Consider the following 15,775-nt stretch of genomic DNA (forward strand, 5'->3'; position numbering starts at 1 on the left):
TATATTTGTTTTTCTGATGTATTACAAAGACAAGAGTATAAATAGGCAGTGCCTTTAATAGATACTGAAATCTAAAGAAAGTCTTTGATAAAACTACCATGATTCATGGCTGTACATGTACATACATGATTCTGTTTTTTTTAAATTAAGCTGCTTTGACATTAGCTTTCCAAATTGCTTGTAATAATACCATAATTCGGTAATAATATACTATTATGAAGCTTCTGCTTGTGCACATAATTTCTCTACCTAAACAATATGTACAAGCCGAGTTTTTCAACCTTAGAGAATGAAGTTATTTTGAACAAGTGATTATCATGCTATGAAATGCTAAATTTCAGAGCTTTTCCTCTAGCATTCAACTTAACTATACTTGACATCCTAAACACCAATTTCATTACATAACATTTTTACAACATTAATCTTACCTGTTTAAGAGCCTCCAGAGTGAAGTAAATACTACTACATGACATAGCCAATGGTACATACTGCTGAGAAACAGTCTCTACCTCAGCCATTACAATGTCAGTTTCCTCTACTTTCTTAGCAACCTCTGCAGCCTCCTTCTTCAGTGTTTCAAGGTGGGTGATGATACTATTGTCATCCAAGATCTTACCCTTAGATTCATTCAGAGCTTGCAGTAGAGACTTTTCTAGGTGTCTCAGCTTCAGTTGGAATTCACCTGGTACAACATTGAAATAATGATCAATATTCTAACCAAATTCTTTTTCCCCTACATTTTCAAACAGAAAAAATCTAGATGATTTTACTACATGTAATTCTCTTATATTTAATGAAGCATTCTTCAAAAGTGTTTGTCTTGTTTCTTAAACAGAAAAACTATAACCGAATTAGTGTCATGCCTATTCCTTTGCAACTACAAGTGTATAACATGTACCTTGCAATTTCAGAAGATCAGACCTCTTAGCATCAACATCAGGTCTCTCAGACTTCAGCACCTGAAAGAAACAGTAAGCATTTTCTTTAACGTGTAGGATTGACCTATGTTTACATTTTAAACATTATCATCACACAGAAACCTAAAAATAAAATTTAATTAATATTTCATCCTTTAAACGAAGTAAAAAATTGAAGCAATTTTCTCCCTCAAATGAATAAAATTTTGACACAATGACCTATGGTTGACAGAATTTTCTTTTACATTAATGTACAGACCTGGTTCAAGCACTGATCCTGCAAACTTCCCTTAGTCACTGTGAAGTTAACAAATGTCACCCTAGAGCATAGATCTGGAGGGAACTCAACCTGAAAATAGAAAAAGCATTTAACTGATCATGTAAAAGAATGTTAGTTAAAACACAATGTCTAAAATTAAAAGCACTAAGTCTCAAATTAAAAGATCAAAGTTTATTTTTTCAGACAAAAACCTTTTGTCTCCCCCAGTTTCAAAGTTAAAAGGGGTATAACTCCAACAAAAAAATCAATGGATAAAAATACCTGGTTATAAGCACTACAAACATGTCAAAGTTTCATGAATTTGTTTCAGCAGTTTAGGAGGAGTTGGTGCTTACATTAGTGTGACGAACAGATGGACAGACAGACAGACAATATGTTTATCTACTTAAATTTCAGTGCATTAACAAAATTCTACAAAATTACTAAACAAGAACCTTATCATGCTAATGTTGTCATGGTTTGTACTTTATTAACAAATGTCAAATGTACTATTTTAAAGGACTTTCACTAAAGAGTAACTCACCAATGGATCCCTTGTGGACAAGAAAATAGTGAATGCTGGAGACAAATCAATGTCCTGATCTCCAAGGGTGATCAATACACGACCACCTGTTCTTCTCAGTTCTCTGTTCAAAACTGGGTTCAGAATTGGATCATAACTTTCCACATCCTAAAAATTCATAAAAGTTTAGAATATATAAAAGTTTTAAGCATATAAAACATTAATATCCCGAGGCTCCTTACACTACTTCTACCATAAATTGGAAGTTAGCTCTGCTTTTAACATAAATCTGATACAAGAACATGTTCTTCTTTCCTTGGTGTTTATCATACTGGCATGTGAAAGCTATTGCATATATATGTGTATATCCAGAAAATACAGAGGTAAATAAAACTGAGCAATGATCCAGAAAATACAGAGGTAAATAAAACTGAGCAATGATACAGAAAATACAGAGGTAAATAAAACTAAGCAATGATACAGAAAATACAGAGGTAAATAAAACTGAGCAATGATACAGAAAATACAGAGGTAAATAAAACTGAGCAATGCTCACAAAACTTGAATGATAAACATGTTAGGATTAGGCTACCAATACAGGTTCTATTATTTTACTACTTGCTTATGTCAAATTAGTAATTTTTCCCAATGAAATACATGTAGTAAACATAGATGTAAGAAAAACTGTCCAGCATGAAAAGGATCTACTCAAGAAGAAAGAGAAAACTTTATAATAAAAAAAGAAAAGAAATCCACTGAAAGTGAGCAATTAACTTTAAATAAATCTACTCTTTATTTTAAATCCAATCAAGTATGATTAGCACCAGAATGTGCCTTTAATATTCTTCTTTCCCTTCCTCTTTCATCTACCCTGGACTGGACTTTTTATGCGCAACTTGGTGGGTGTTTCTTGACAAGAAGAGGAAGCTTATCCTATCTAGTCCATGCTCCCAGTTATTAGTGGAGTCTTGAATTGCTCATTTACTTATGTTACTTTGTATGTATTATTTTGGTTATTTTATGTTCTTTGTTGTGTTTGTCGGTTTTTTTTATATCTGGTCTTTGAATTACATTCTTCTAATTTTTGCTAGAATCTTTGTTACCTTGAATACTCCTCCTATCACACTCATACCTGAACAAGCAGTGGGTTTCCAAATCTCAATGCACTTTCTAAGTTCTTCCTGAAAGCATCATCCAAGAAACTTGTCTTTGTGATTTTCTTTTCTTTGTATTCATTCATGATAAACTCAGTGGCCTGACCAGAGGGGTCAATGATCAATGGATATCTATTGTATCTCTTCAGCATGATAGCATTCTCAGTACACAGATCATCAGCTGGCAGGGTGTTAGCTTGCCATCTCAGTCTGTCATCAGCATTAGACAGGTACTGAAAAAAAAGATACTCTCATTAAACATTGTGTGTAAACATTCAAAATTTTAAAATTACATTCTAGAAAGCTACATGTATATCACTGACTTATTAAATTTCAGAATAATTTAAAGCACTAATCAAGAATGCCAATTCCTCTTTAAAAGTGAGCAGTAGTTTTTTTTCTAAATCAATCCCTGAAAGTGCTAAGACAGTAGCATAACTATAAATCTTGATCCAATTCAACAGTCTACATACTTCAGTTCTTGCCAGGTCATTTCTGAACATAACATGAGCTTGCTGGAGATGCGCTGACCATGCAGTAAATAGATTCCTTCTCATCTGTTGGTCAAAGTAACCTGAAAAGGGAAAGTATACATAAAATAGTGGCTAGGTAATCTGTCTTAACTAATCAAAAGCCATTTAATACTGCGAAATTTACCTACTCTTTTATGATTTTACAATAAAAAAACACAAAAAATTATATTATACTAACCAGCATAAGCCATGAAGGCAGATGACAACAGGACATCACCAATAATTGTAGACATTTGGCTCTTAAATGTCTCACTACCAGACTCCCATCTCTGCTTCTCTCCATCCAAACTCTTCAACAAAGCTACACTTCTCTCCACCTACAATGATTAGTAAAAGGAGTTGATATGAATCAAGAAAATCTTTTTGAAGTTTGTTTACCCAACAATCCACATATCTAATGATTCTATTAAATTATGCCATACCATCTACATGTAAATCAGTACAATATTATACAACTGTATACAATCTATCTTAGTTCTACAGCAGCCAGACCCTCTTTGATGACTAATATCTCAGTATTCTGTATGGATAATTTGTAGAAAAATTCCTTTGAAGTGTACTTGCTGATAACGTTTGGAAAAGCAAACTAACTTGATTAAAAGAGCTCATATGACATGAACTCTAATCAAAACAAAATGCCATTTATTCCATATATATACATAACAATTATGTGAAACATGTAAACCAAATCCTGTTTGGACTGTAGAATTTAGTTTAGATAGGTGCTCAGTTTCTACAGGTAAAAAATAATAAAACTTAAATGAAAGGATTTCTAAAGTCAGGTTTTTGTTCTTTTTTTTAATGGGTTGTTTTAGACAGGTTTTTTTTTTCAGGAATAGGTTCAGACAGTTTACATTGTATGTACCTTAGATTCCACAGCAGCCAGATCCTGTTTGATGGCCTGTGCTTGACTAATAAGGACAGCATACTCTTCCTTGTACTTCCCAATACTCTTCTCAAGTTCAGTGATCAGTTTGTTCACCTCAGCAGCTTTCATTTTGTTTTCACCAGCCTGATCCTCTAGCTCCTGTAACTCGTTCCTCAATGGTTCAACTCTCTTCAACATGTCAGCATACTGAATCTGAGCAATGGCCCATTTACACATAGGACCACAGGCTAAACTAGCTCTGTTGACTTTCTCATAATTATAGTCAGGATTGGAAAGGTAATTCTTCTTCATCTTGTTTCTTATGTCATCACTAGAAATCATAGAATAACTCAAGTAAGGATTTTCTTAACCCCTTTACAACACTAGGAAAACATTTTTGAATTTGCAAGAAATGTTTACTACTTTCAGTCGTTTACATTTTCTTGTATAGAGTTTTTCTTACTTGGGAGTCAATAATTATTTTCATTATCAAGTTTATTTGGTACCTTTTACATGTAACGGTTTTTGACAATAAGAAATAAAAAGGAAGTACTTCTAAAGATCTATTCAATACACTATACTCGGCGTCACATAAATAACATACTATTAAAATTTGAATAAAAATATTTTCTACGACTTTATTGACACATACCATCGTTTAAATTGTCTTAAATGACTTGCTCATACATTTAGCCAAACGGCTTCTCCCTAAACACTGAATCGTTAAATTCTGGTCAGATTTTAATTCTCTGTGCCAATATTTACATTGTAAAAAGTCAGCCATGTTTACAGTGATCGGGTTGCTAGGAGATGTTGTTTACGTTTAAATGGTTTGTCCAAAAACTGAAGAACCCAGAATGCATTTCAGCGTTATTTTGGATATCTCAAATTTATTTTACGCGAACAACGTACAATACCGAGAAGTTGATCAAGCAGACCATTGTCACCGGAGTTCAACAGGAACTTACGAACTTCATTTATAAACAAATTGTCCCATAGAAAGCAACATGACGGATATTAGTATGGGATTTTCCCGTAAGAATTTGTTACGCATGATTTAAGCTAATAAGCGATTCGTTGGTACTAACATGTCATGCATATATGCAAACTATCTTCATATTAAATAAAAGAGAGACAACTCTAGCGATAAGTCCCGACGGTTTAAAAAGTAGAGCTTCAATTCGAAAATGTGTTGTATGTGACGTCGAGTATAGTCATTGTGTGGCAGAATTATGACAGAAACAATCTAAGTCTTCTCTTCACATAACCTGCCATCACTAGAATGTGAACTAACCTGATATCATTTGTATTCATATTAACAATATTAGTGATAAAGTTGTCCTTGACAATAACAGCACGGAGTGACTTCCAATCAGACACCTGCTCTCCCAACAGGAGGCAGATAGATTCTAGTGTCAATTTGACAACCGGTGGAGGATTGTTCATAGATTTGACTTCTACTAAGTCCTTCTTCTTGATGCCTTTGACAGCTGTAAATGCCAATAATTATCATCAATATAGGTGTAGTGGTATTACTATTAGGTTAATGTGTACTAAGTTGCAAAGTTTGTTTTTCAGTGGATAATACAGTGAAACCTGTCTAAACTGAACCCTGAATAATCTAAAAAAAAAAATGTCAGAACCAGACACTATTTACTTCCCTTTACATCAATTTAAATGTATTTTGAACCTTGGTAAACCAATCACCTGTCTAAACTGAACCATTTTTTAAGTCCAAAAGGTGTTTGGTTAAGACAGATTTCAATATATATCCAGTTTTTCTTCCAACACCTATACAAAATGAGACCTTGCAACTTCATGTACACACGGCCAAGTTAAAATACCATTACCCCAAGAGTCACTGTTAGAATAGTTAGAGCAGCTCCAAATCCATAAAATATATAAACATGCAAAATTAGAAGGAAAAGCACTAAGTTTCAGAGTATAAAACACATTCCAAAAATGCAAATCAATTTTTGGATTTTCTCATGCAAGTACCATTCTAACACTGCTCAAAACTACTTCACAATTGGGTATCACTGCATATCAGCACACAACACTTACGTAACATCTTCAGTCTTGTAATTGATGATTAGAGAAATGAAGTTGTCCTTCATTATAATACTCCTCAGAGATTTCCAGTCAAAATCTTGTTCACCCAACATGAGGCAGATAGATTCGATAGCAAGCTTAACGAGAGCGGGAGGGTCACGCAGTGCTCTCACTTCGACAAGGTGCTGTCGTTTGATGCCTTTCACAGCTAAGGACAAAATAAAGTGCAACATAAAGGTACTAAGCATGCAATAAACTAAGGCAATTCACCAAAAAATGCATAATACAGGAGAGAAAATGAATGCCTATGATGCTTTCCAATATGTCTATGGTACCCATGACAACATGCTATATATATATAAATGTTTAGTCTCTTCCTTTGTTAAATCAATTAATCTTTCTTGATTATTAAAGATGGACCCAGTTACAGTAATTAGTTGGACATATAATGTAGTATTATCAATATCCATGATACCAAGAAGTGGAAAGCATCATTAGCAATATCGCAATATCGGGAAATAAGGATTTGAGGTAGAATTTTGATATGCAGGAAAATCAAGTTTAAGCAAGGTATAATCATTGTAAACTTCCAAAGGAAGGATCTCAAGTTGAAGAAACAAGCAAGATAAAGACAGTATTTTTCTTCAACAAAAAAAAAACAGGAAAAGAGTTCAATATACTTGTATTGAAATACCAAAGAACATTAACTGAAGGAACTATTGTGATGCAATGCAGCATTTCTGGCATCTTTTACAGTTTTCTCTACATGCAATATACCCTTAGATCTCCACAGTGTGTTTTGTTAATCCTGAACCTCAGTTCATGCAGTTCAAGTTATACTTTATCATTTCTCTGTTTATAATTGAAGTTAATATCTTATAATCTGTGATACAGGATGTAAAAGAACAATAAATACATCAAAAGTCTTGATAAAGAATGTAATTGTATACATGTATTTCAAAAACAGGTTGTTAAAATACTTTCTCTGTGGTGTTGTGTTTTTTGTTTTGCTTTTTGTTTCTTGAAAAAAGGTTTAAAATGTAGCAGATAAGACAAATGATCTCTGAACACAATTATCATTTCACAAATATGACATTTTAATACCAAAAACAGTAGGACACAAGCCTTGACACAATCAACAAACCTTGTTGGGCCTCCATAACAGCTGGTTCTACTTTAGCCAGGTCTTCCATTACATTGCCCTGCTTCTCATTGATTACTTTAGTCTGTTCCATCAAAGCTACCTGAATTTCTTGAGAGGTCACCTTCTTACGTTCAGCTTCCTGTTGGTCTTTCACCTGTGATAAATGGATTAAGATTCACAGAGTTTTTCATACGCATATAGTTTGTTATGAGAATTTTTTTAGATTCCCTTCTAAATGCAGAGGAACTGGATTAAGAAAATATTTTGCAAATATTGATTCCAATACGAACACCTAGAAATGTCAAATAATATATTAACCGATTTATCTATCCCTTGGCGATTCCGATGAAAAAAGTCTTTTAGTCATATTAGAATAGAAATAATTCATGTAAGACATGGTGTTGTGCTCATTTACACAGACGGCTGGCTTTCATATTTGCCTTTTATACCTGGCAAACCCTTGAATCAAATATAAAGACCCAGCTTATGTGTTAATGAGTACAACACACCTATAAATTATTTCCTAATTATCAACATATCAACATATTTGTCCTTTACAATTCCACTAACTCACCATTTGTTTCAGTTTAGCATTAGCTGCATTATTTTTCTCCTCCAGTTCTATACGTTTGATAGACAGTGATTTCTGTAAGTCCTCGACCTGGTCCACAGTCTCTCTGATCTTCTGTAGACCAATGTTCAGATGGAGCTGTTGCTCTTCCAAGTCTGATCTCTTTTCATTATACAGTTTCACCTTTGAAGGAATGGAGATTAATTTTATTCTGAACATTTTAATAATTTTTTTCATAAATAAATTATTTAATATGAGAAGCAACATATTTTCTGATTGGACAAAATATGTCCATTATCTAATAGACTAACTTTTGTAATGTGACTATGACATCATCAACCTTTTTTAATGATTTACACGTAGAATTTTGATACTAAAATTTAGTTTTAAGAAATGACTGTCTGTCTGAAATAACCACAATGTCTGTGGCGCACACTTGAAAATTAAGTGTGCACCATGTGATTGAGGTTATTTCTTCATAGACCAAAAAAAAATATATAACACTCATTCCTGAAATAAAAATTCAAAACTTTTTTACTTCAATGCAACTCAAATGCAATAAGTGACGGCAGTTAGCATTATTGATACACTGGGTATAACATTTTATTAAGTTCCAATATCAAGAATAAGAAATAGATGTTTTCTAACACTACTGCAGTTTCAATTTCAGAAATTAGTGCATTACTTACAAAGTGGTGGATGAAGTCTAGGTAATGTCTGGGTGTTATGGCCATGGTACGACCACCCCTCTTTGATACCCGGGTGTTTGCTTGGTGTAGAGATTGGTGGACAAACACAAAGGCATTGATCACTACATCTCTGTGTGTTGGAGGCATAGGCATGTTCTCATACATAGGCTGTATATCTGGGGGTTGGAACTGTAATACATAAAGAAATGGAACTGTAAACATCAAGAATTGTCAGACAGTGGTGAATAGCTTTTCATCCAAGATCCAAGATGCAAGCACAAAAAAAACCTTATCATACAGCATTAAAAGATTTGATCACTTTACTTCTAAGATATTGCTAAAATTTCAAATGCATAAAAAACAAATATTCATGTTACAATAACAGCAGAGCTAGACAAATGACACAACAATTCACTCATTTTCATACTGAAATTGAAAAGATGCTTCTTGCCATGTACACAAGCATTAAGCCAACTGATTATTGAAATCCTTCAAAAGGTTTTATAATGTATGCTAGGATAGACAGACAGTGGAAGACAAGACATTAATCGATGAAACCCTGTAATAATCATGATGTCATATTTGTTTACAGCTGATGTACCTTTGGTTTCTCTAGATCAACTTTGTTGGTGAATTCTTTTCCTACTTGGTAAAGAGCTCCATTGGACCAGTCACCAAACCAGTTCAATACACATCTGCAAAATATGGGTACTACTTCATACAAGCAATATGGTAACCCAAGGGATTGACATGTATCATAAAACCTATACAAATGTACAGCCCATATATTTGGATTGTAGTATTTTTTTTTCAGTCTAGTCTAAAACATCTTTTTTTTAAATTCTAACCTAAGTATCTATTTTATAGAAACTTTTAGAAGTTATTTACTTTAATCCAAAAAAAATAATATCTGTTTAGGGTTACATTGGATGAAAAAATAGAGTAGGAAGGCAGTTAAAATCATATTATTTTCATTTCTAGACTTTAACAGGGCTCAACTAAAAAATGGTAGTTAAGCTGCATCTTATATATAAAAAAAATACCAGTAAAATGTGCTATGGTAGGTAGGATATCCTTTAACAGACATATTTCTATTATCTGGCCATACCTGTTGAACAAAGCAGGAGAGGTTGAAGCCCTGTCCTTCAGTCCTTCACTTGATGGATTCATTGTGAACACAACATGAAGATTCTTCATTACCTACAATACACAAATTATACCAATTACTTAATTTAAATTTAACAATTGGAAAATATCAATGCAAAATATAAATGAAAATTTATCATAACTCCATAACCTAATGAATAAATATTACTGAAACTTTTTTTCTCTTTGTACCTATAGAACACTATCAACAAGACAAAACTTTTTCTGATAATGGAAACAAACTGGAAAATGTTTTTTTTTTAATGCAATTACATTAGAACTTTAAACTGGTAAAATTGAAGTCACAGTTACATGTAGCTCTGGAATTATAAAACTATCAAATACATGTAAATGTATCAAGAATTACCTATGTACATGTACATTAATAAATAAGTAACAAAGTAATGTAAAATAGAAACAGACTTTTAACTAACAACTAACCTGTTGGGTAAACCACTTGTACAATTCCTCACTGGAATCTAACATTAGTCCTTCTCTCTGTGCTCCTTCCTTACACTGTGTCATCAATGTCGTGTTCTCATCACCCTCAAACAAACCTGGTACTTCACCATTAGCCAGTAAAGTGTTCATTCTTTCTAAGAAACTTGAGTCCAATACATTAGATTCATCCATTATGAAAGCAATCTTTTCACCTTTACATCCAGACCTCCTCAAAACAACTCTGAGGTCTTCATCAAAGTCTGCTGCAGTATACTTGTTATGAACTTTAATCTGGTAAGTGGATAGACCATTCATCCAGGCAACAAATCTTGACAGTGTTGTCTTTCCTGCTCCACTAACTCCAATCAACAGAACGTGACCTGATGGCTGTCGGAAAATTCTGTCAATTCTCAGAACATGGTCTAATACTTCATCAAACAAGACCAATGGTACATCAAGCTCTTCTTCATAAAATACCTGCAAAAACAGTATTAGTTTTAACTAAGCTGACACCAAAAAAAATGATACAGAAATATTGGCACCTAAATATGATATTTAAAATTTACATATTTGATGAAAATATGATGTGCAAAGGTTAAAATAATCCAAACTTCAATGTGTTCAATTTTACCTCAGTGTTTTGATGTACACCAGTATTTCTCAGAAAATTAATTTTTAATAACTCCATTTAAAAACACAACCTTTCATGCCATACTTATCTCTTTAGCCCTTTAACTACAAATTGTATGATCCCACAACCACAAACCTTCAATCTAGCCTTCACATATTCCCTCAGTTCTTCTCTATCAACAGGTACATAGTCTTTACATAGCCAGTTACTAAACAGTATAGGTCTGGTTAGAGCTTCATCTTTGTTGATACTTGGGAAATGTTTCAGGGCTACTCTGTCTATGTTCTCATCTGTCCATCGTCTTTCTTCATCATCTATCAATCTAATTAACATAAAGATTATGCGATGAATACTGGTAGTCCTAAACAGAACATACTGTCAAAGTGTTATTATTGTTTGTAGGGTATCAATTTTTGTGGTCTTGGTGGATTTGGTAAACCATGAAATTTGTTCCCAATAAAAAAAAAAATTCCATTGCATTTGTAAATTGGAAACTTCATGAATTCAAAAATCTACAAACTAACATTTTTTTTCCTAAACCACCAAAATTGGTACTCACGAACAAAAGTAATTCCACAATATTAGAAATTAAATAGAATGCATATGACTATACAAATTTACTTTGGAATATCAGAAATAATCATCTTGAGGATAAATCAAATTATTATACATGTACATAACTTCTGCCAATACATGTACATAACTTCACATATTCACAATATCATCAAATAAAATAAGCAGTTTTAGAGAAAAAAAACAACACATTCTTCTTGTTATCATACCTGTCTTGGAATAATCTAAGAGCTTCATGAGCCCAGATCCTGACCAGTCCTTCTACTGACAGATTATCTAAAGGCCTTAGAGCTTCACATATACCTCGGACCCATCTGGTCATCTCACGAGGACTGTAGATATAATGGGGCTGCATGTCTTGGGTAAATCTTTCCTGGAACAAATAAAACATTATCATGAACGTTATCATTTCCATTAGAAAATAACATCTTAAAGTTGTTTATCAATTCTGATTATATTTAATAACTTTTTACTAAATTTGTGTAGCAACACATATTCTAGTTGTTTATAAACTGACCCAGAGATAAATTTCATTGGAAAGATAAACAACAAGAGTAGTGCTCCTGGTCGCCTGCCTCACAACCAAAGTGATATTATATGGAATATTAGTATTGCAAAGAAAAGTTAACCGCCACAATGTCAAAGTTTAAGTTTTATATTGGAATCTGAATTCTATACTCCCCCGCTGACCTCAACAGCTTTCAAATGTGTAAGATTGAGGAAAGTCTATGAAGGCATTCAAAAGTTATGCCCCAGGAAACCAATATCAGGCCAACAGACTGAAGAAAAGCCAATTCTATACTCCCCATTTTTGTGAATAGCAGAGGACAAAAAGACAAACTCGATGAAAATGATAACAGAGCAGAAAATTTACCTGTGACATAAGATAAAACTCCACCATAGCATTAGTAAGTGGATCAGCATATGGTTTCAGACTTGGAACCAGTCTTAACATAGCTCTATTGAATGTTCCATAGATTTGGGACAGTGATAGTTGTCCTGGGTAGTCAACATATACTACTGGGACATGTCTCAAGAATCTGTAATAAACATTAACAAATATGAAAGTGTGAGAACCAGCCTTTTCTATTTAACTGGTTAGAATTGTAAAAGGAAAGTTTCAAACATGCATCTCCTCACTACTTTGCAATTTTATCAGCTGGTTATCTAAATGTGCCACTGATAGTCAAAAACTTCAATAATTCAATAAGGTTATTAATGACTACTAAACAGTAGAAGTAATGCTTGTACCTGTGTGAGAGTGGTTTTCTACCAGGATCAGTTGGAGGATTACAGGCTCCAACAAATTGTATCCTTTCGAACTTGACCCATGCCTGGTCAGATGGCCTGTAGAATCCACCATACTCCAACATCTGTCTCAAGAATGATATTACTCTCTGGGTACCTGATAGCAAGATATGGATAAAATAGGTTATTCCACAAGACAATTTTAGACCACCATAAAGCACATGTTAACTTTACTCAAGTTCATATAAGAGACATGCATCTTTTTAAAGTCCTTTAAAACAAATACCTCATTAGTTTTTATATCACTTACAAATAACTTACACAGAAAAAATACATTACAATGACTTATAAAGCTTTCAGGAGGCCTACCATATTTGTCCATGTTTGGCAAGTTGATTTCATCACAGAAAAGGACAAGCCATTTATTTAATTGAATTGGAGACAGGATAACTCCATTGGGTGTTCTTCTGTATTCACAGTAGTGGTCAAAGGTCTTCAGTAGTAACTCTGGGGAGGTGGCACTAGAGAAATTCAAACCAACAACCTAAAAATGAAGATATATTGTATAAACTATACATAGATACCTTTGCAAACAACATAAAAATCATGTAAATCTACCAAATACACTGCTTTGCTATAGAACTGCATGACATGAATTAAAGTAAATCTCAAAACAAGATGTATCAGTTACTGATGTCTTTGGAGAATCAAATTTAACAAAAATGTCTTACAGTTTCATGCATTATCAAGAAAATATATGTTGTAATTTTCAATATCTCTTACCTCCATATCTGGAAGTGACCTAAGTGCACTGAATAGGGTCATGGTTTTCCCTGATCCAGGTGGACCACAGAGTACCAGAGGTTTATGTTCTGCTAACCAAGTATACAACAGAACCTCATGTCTGACCGTGTCAATGGTGGGGATAACAACATCAGCAGCAGCAACCTTGTGGGTTTCTACCTCTATCTGTGGTACCTTAGACATCCATGGTATCCATTCACCAGATATATTCACCTACAATTGAAATTTTTTTTACATTTCTTTAATTTTTTTTTCAAAATTCGTGCTAAAATATCATGCTCTTGATAAATATAGAAGCATCAGACATTTTCAGCCTATATTAACACTCACTAGGGCAGCGATTTTGAATAGAGGGGCCATGTACCATTTTTTGCAATCCAGCTAAAAATGTTCTATTTAAATCAAGAATGTTGAAAAATTTCCTACTGAAATTCTTGAGAACAATAAAAATGGCCCATTCCCAACTTTTTAATCCCAAGGATTACATTTTTACCCTAAGTATAGTGCAAAGCTGTTACCTACATAACCAACCTAATCATTAGAAACAAAAACATCCAACTTACAAGTGAAAAGCATATTCATTTTAACTAAAAAAAACATCAAAATTTACCTCAAAATCAATGATAGTGTTGTTAGTAGTTGGAGGTAGAGGTACTGTGGTAACACCTCTGATGAAGTTTCCCATCTCTTTTCTAATCTTCAGACGCCCATCTCCTGACATGGACCATAACAAACTATAGATCAAGTACTTGGATATGTACTTCTCCAATTGGTCTTGCTATAAAACATGTAGATAGTGGGTAAGTGTATGAAGTTATATGTGGTATAAAAAGTGCCAGTATAAAAAGTGCCAATACAAAACCTTATAAGTTTAGACTGATGGATTGATTGGGTTTTAAAGTTCTTTGGCAGTTATTTCATGCAGTTCAGGATGAAAACGTTTGACAAACAGAACAGACCATGTATTTGTCAGTTGGACCAGAATTTCATTGCACAACCTTGTAAGTAGTCAAAGAAAGGTTTAATATCATCATTCATATCACATCATTGTTATCCAAGTACATACATTTTCATTTTATATTGAAAAATATCTTGCCTTTCAATTCCATGAGGTGTATTGAATTGAAAATGATGAGAATAGAACTGCAAAAAGATGGGAACAAACCTGCATTTCGAAGTCAGCATGAGATGAGTTGTATGATAGAATGTTTCTGACTCCCTGGTTTAACATGGAGAAGAGAGAACTCAGGGCCCTTAACCTAGTGAAGTCCATAATATGATCTAAGTCATGAGCATACTCTAAACACTTGATAACTATTCCATCAGAAGCAAAGTATGGTGTAAGTATCGCTGCACAATCATTCTGGGTCTGAAAGGTAGAAACAATGTAATGTATTTTCATATACAGATCTCTTCATTCAAGTTTTAACAACTAACCCAAATATATTCCTATGGCATTCAACAAGTTTCATCAAGTTGGTAGTGACAGCATGAAAATTTTTAATGGGCAACTCCTTATTCAAAAAGCTGAATTCTTGCATTGGACAAAAATTACTAGAATACCCTTTATAATCATATAACATAAAATCTTTTCAAAAAGTCTTGATCAATACCGATTGGATGCGTATTTTTCTAAATAGAACATCTATTGTTTTACCTGTAAAGCTGGTGAAAGTGGTTCTTCCTCTTTCTTGGTACCAGTTGAGGCACCAGGAGGTTTAATAGCCTCCTCCTCACTATCCTCTACAGGTACATTTCTGAGGAGTTGAAGGTAGTTGTCAAAGATCATCTCGGTAGAGAGAACATCCTCACTAAACCATACCATACCACATCTACTTACAGTGGCTAAGGTGGCATACTTCAGGTCTTGTACTTCAAACATTATCCTCACCTGAATAGTAGAAAGAACTTCTATATTAAATTTAATAAATTTTATAATTCAACCATTAAATGGTTTATTTTAACACTCATAGAAAGTCAGTTTTATTTCAACAATTATTGACAATGATTTCTATTTGAACACTCATGGACAGTCAGTTTTATTTGAAAACTCATGGTCAGTAAGTTTTGTACACTCACAGACAGTCAGTTTTATTTGAACACTCATGGACAGTCAGTTTCAATATTTGTTGTGTCAATTTGAGTCACACAGATGTTATTCAGACATGATTTTATGAATCCAAACATACTTAATGAAATCGAAAATGAAAATATGATTAATA

The 15,775-nt window shown here is 33.4% G+C and overlaps 1 protein-coding gene across 7 annotated transcripts in view; it reads right to left on the reverse strand.

The window, feature by feature from the left end:
* Positions 1–15,775, reverse strand: part of LOC148625626 (cytoplasmic dynein 1 heavy chain 1-like) — a 53,766-nt gene that overhangs the window by 14,675 nt on the left and 23,316 nt on the right. For 5 of the 7 annotated variants that reach the window (XM_088569244.1, XM_088569242.1, XM_088569241.1 and 2 more), the window contains exons 45-68: positions 15,211–15,444; positions 14,719–14,922; positions 14,164–14,331; positions 13,533–13,766; positions 13,119–13,293; positions 12,753–12,906; positions 12,376–12,541; positions 11,711–11,874; positions 11,064–11,250; positions 10,298–10,774; positions 9,819–9,910; positions 9,312–9,405; positions 8,711–8,899; positions 8,025–8,204; positions 7,451–7,604; positions 5,549–5,744; positions 4,252–4,585; positions 3,565–3,703; positions 3,327–3,427; positions 2,832–3,086; positions 1,721–1,867; positions 1,177–1,266; positions 899–959; positions 429–682 (exon numbers count right to left, since the gene is read on the reverse strand). In XM_088569244.1, coding sequence (XP_088425370.1) covers positions 429–682; positions 899–959; positions 1,177–1,266; positions 1,721–1,867; positions 2,832–3,086; positions 3,327–3,427; positions 3,565–3,703; positions 4,252–4,585; positions 5,549–5,744; positions 7,451–7,604; positions 8,025–8,204; positions 8,711–8,899; positions 9,312–9,405; positions 9,819–9,910; positions 10,298–10,774; positions 11,064–11,250; positions 11,711–11,874; positions 12,376–12,541; positions 12,753–12,906; positions 13,119–13,293; positions 13,533–13,766; positions 14,164–14,331; positions 14,719–14,922; positions 15,211–15,444 — 4,449 coding nt within the window. Of the gene's footprint in view, positions 1–428; positions 683–898; positions 960–1,176; positions 1,267–1,720; positions 1,868–2,831; positions 3,087–3,326; positions 3,428–3,564; positions 3,704–4,251; positions 4,586–5,548; positions 5,745–6,318; positions 6,515–7,450; positions 7,605–8,024; positions 8,205–8,710; positions 8,900–9,311; positions 9,406–9,818; positions 9,911–10,297; positions 10,775–11,063; positions 11,251–11,710; positions 11,875–12,375; positions 12,542–12,752; positions 12,907–13,118; positions 13,294–13,532; positions 13,767–14,163; positions 14,332–14,718; positions 14,923–15,210; positions 15,445–15,775 lie in introns of all 7 variants that reach the window. The other 2 variants (XM_088569243.1, XM_088569240.1) reach the window with 1 other exon arrangement.

Source organism: Perna viridis, chromosome 2 (assembly GCF_037379345.1).
Source record: "Perna viridis isolate PV_CMFRI_1.1 ecotype Kerala chromosome 2, ASM3737934v1, whole genome shotgun sequence".
NCBI lineage: Eukaryota > Metazoa > Mollusca > Bivalvia > Mytilida > Mytilidae > Perna > Perna viridis.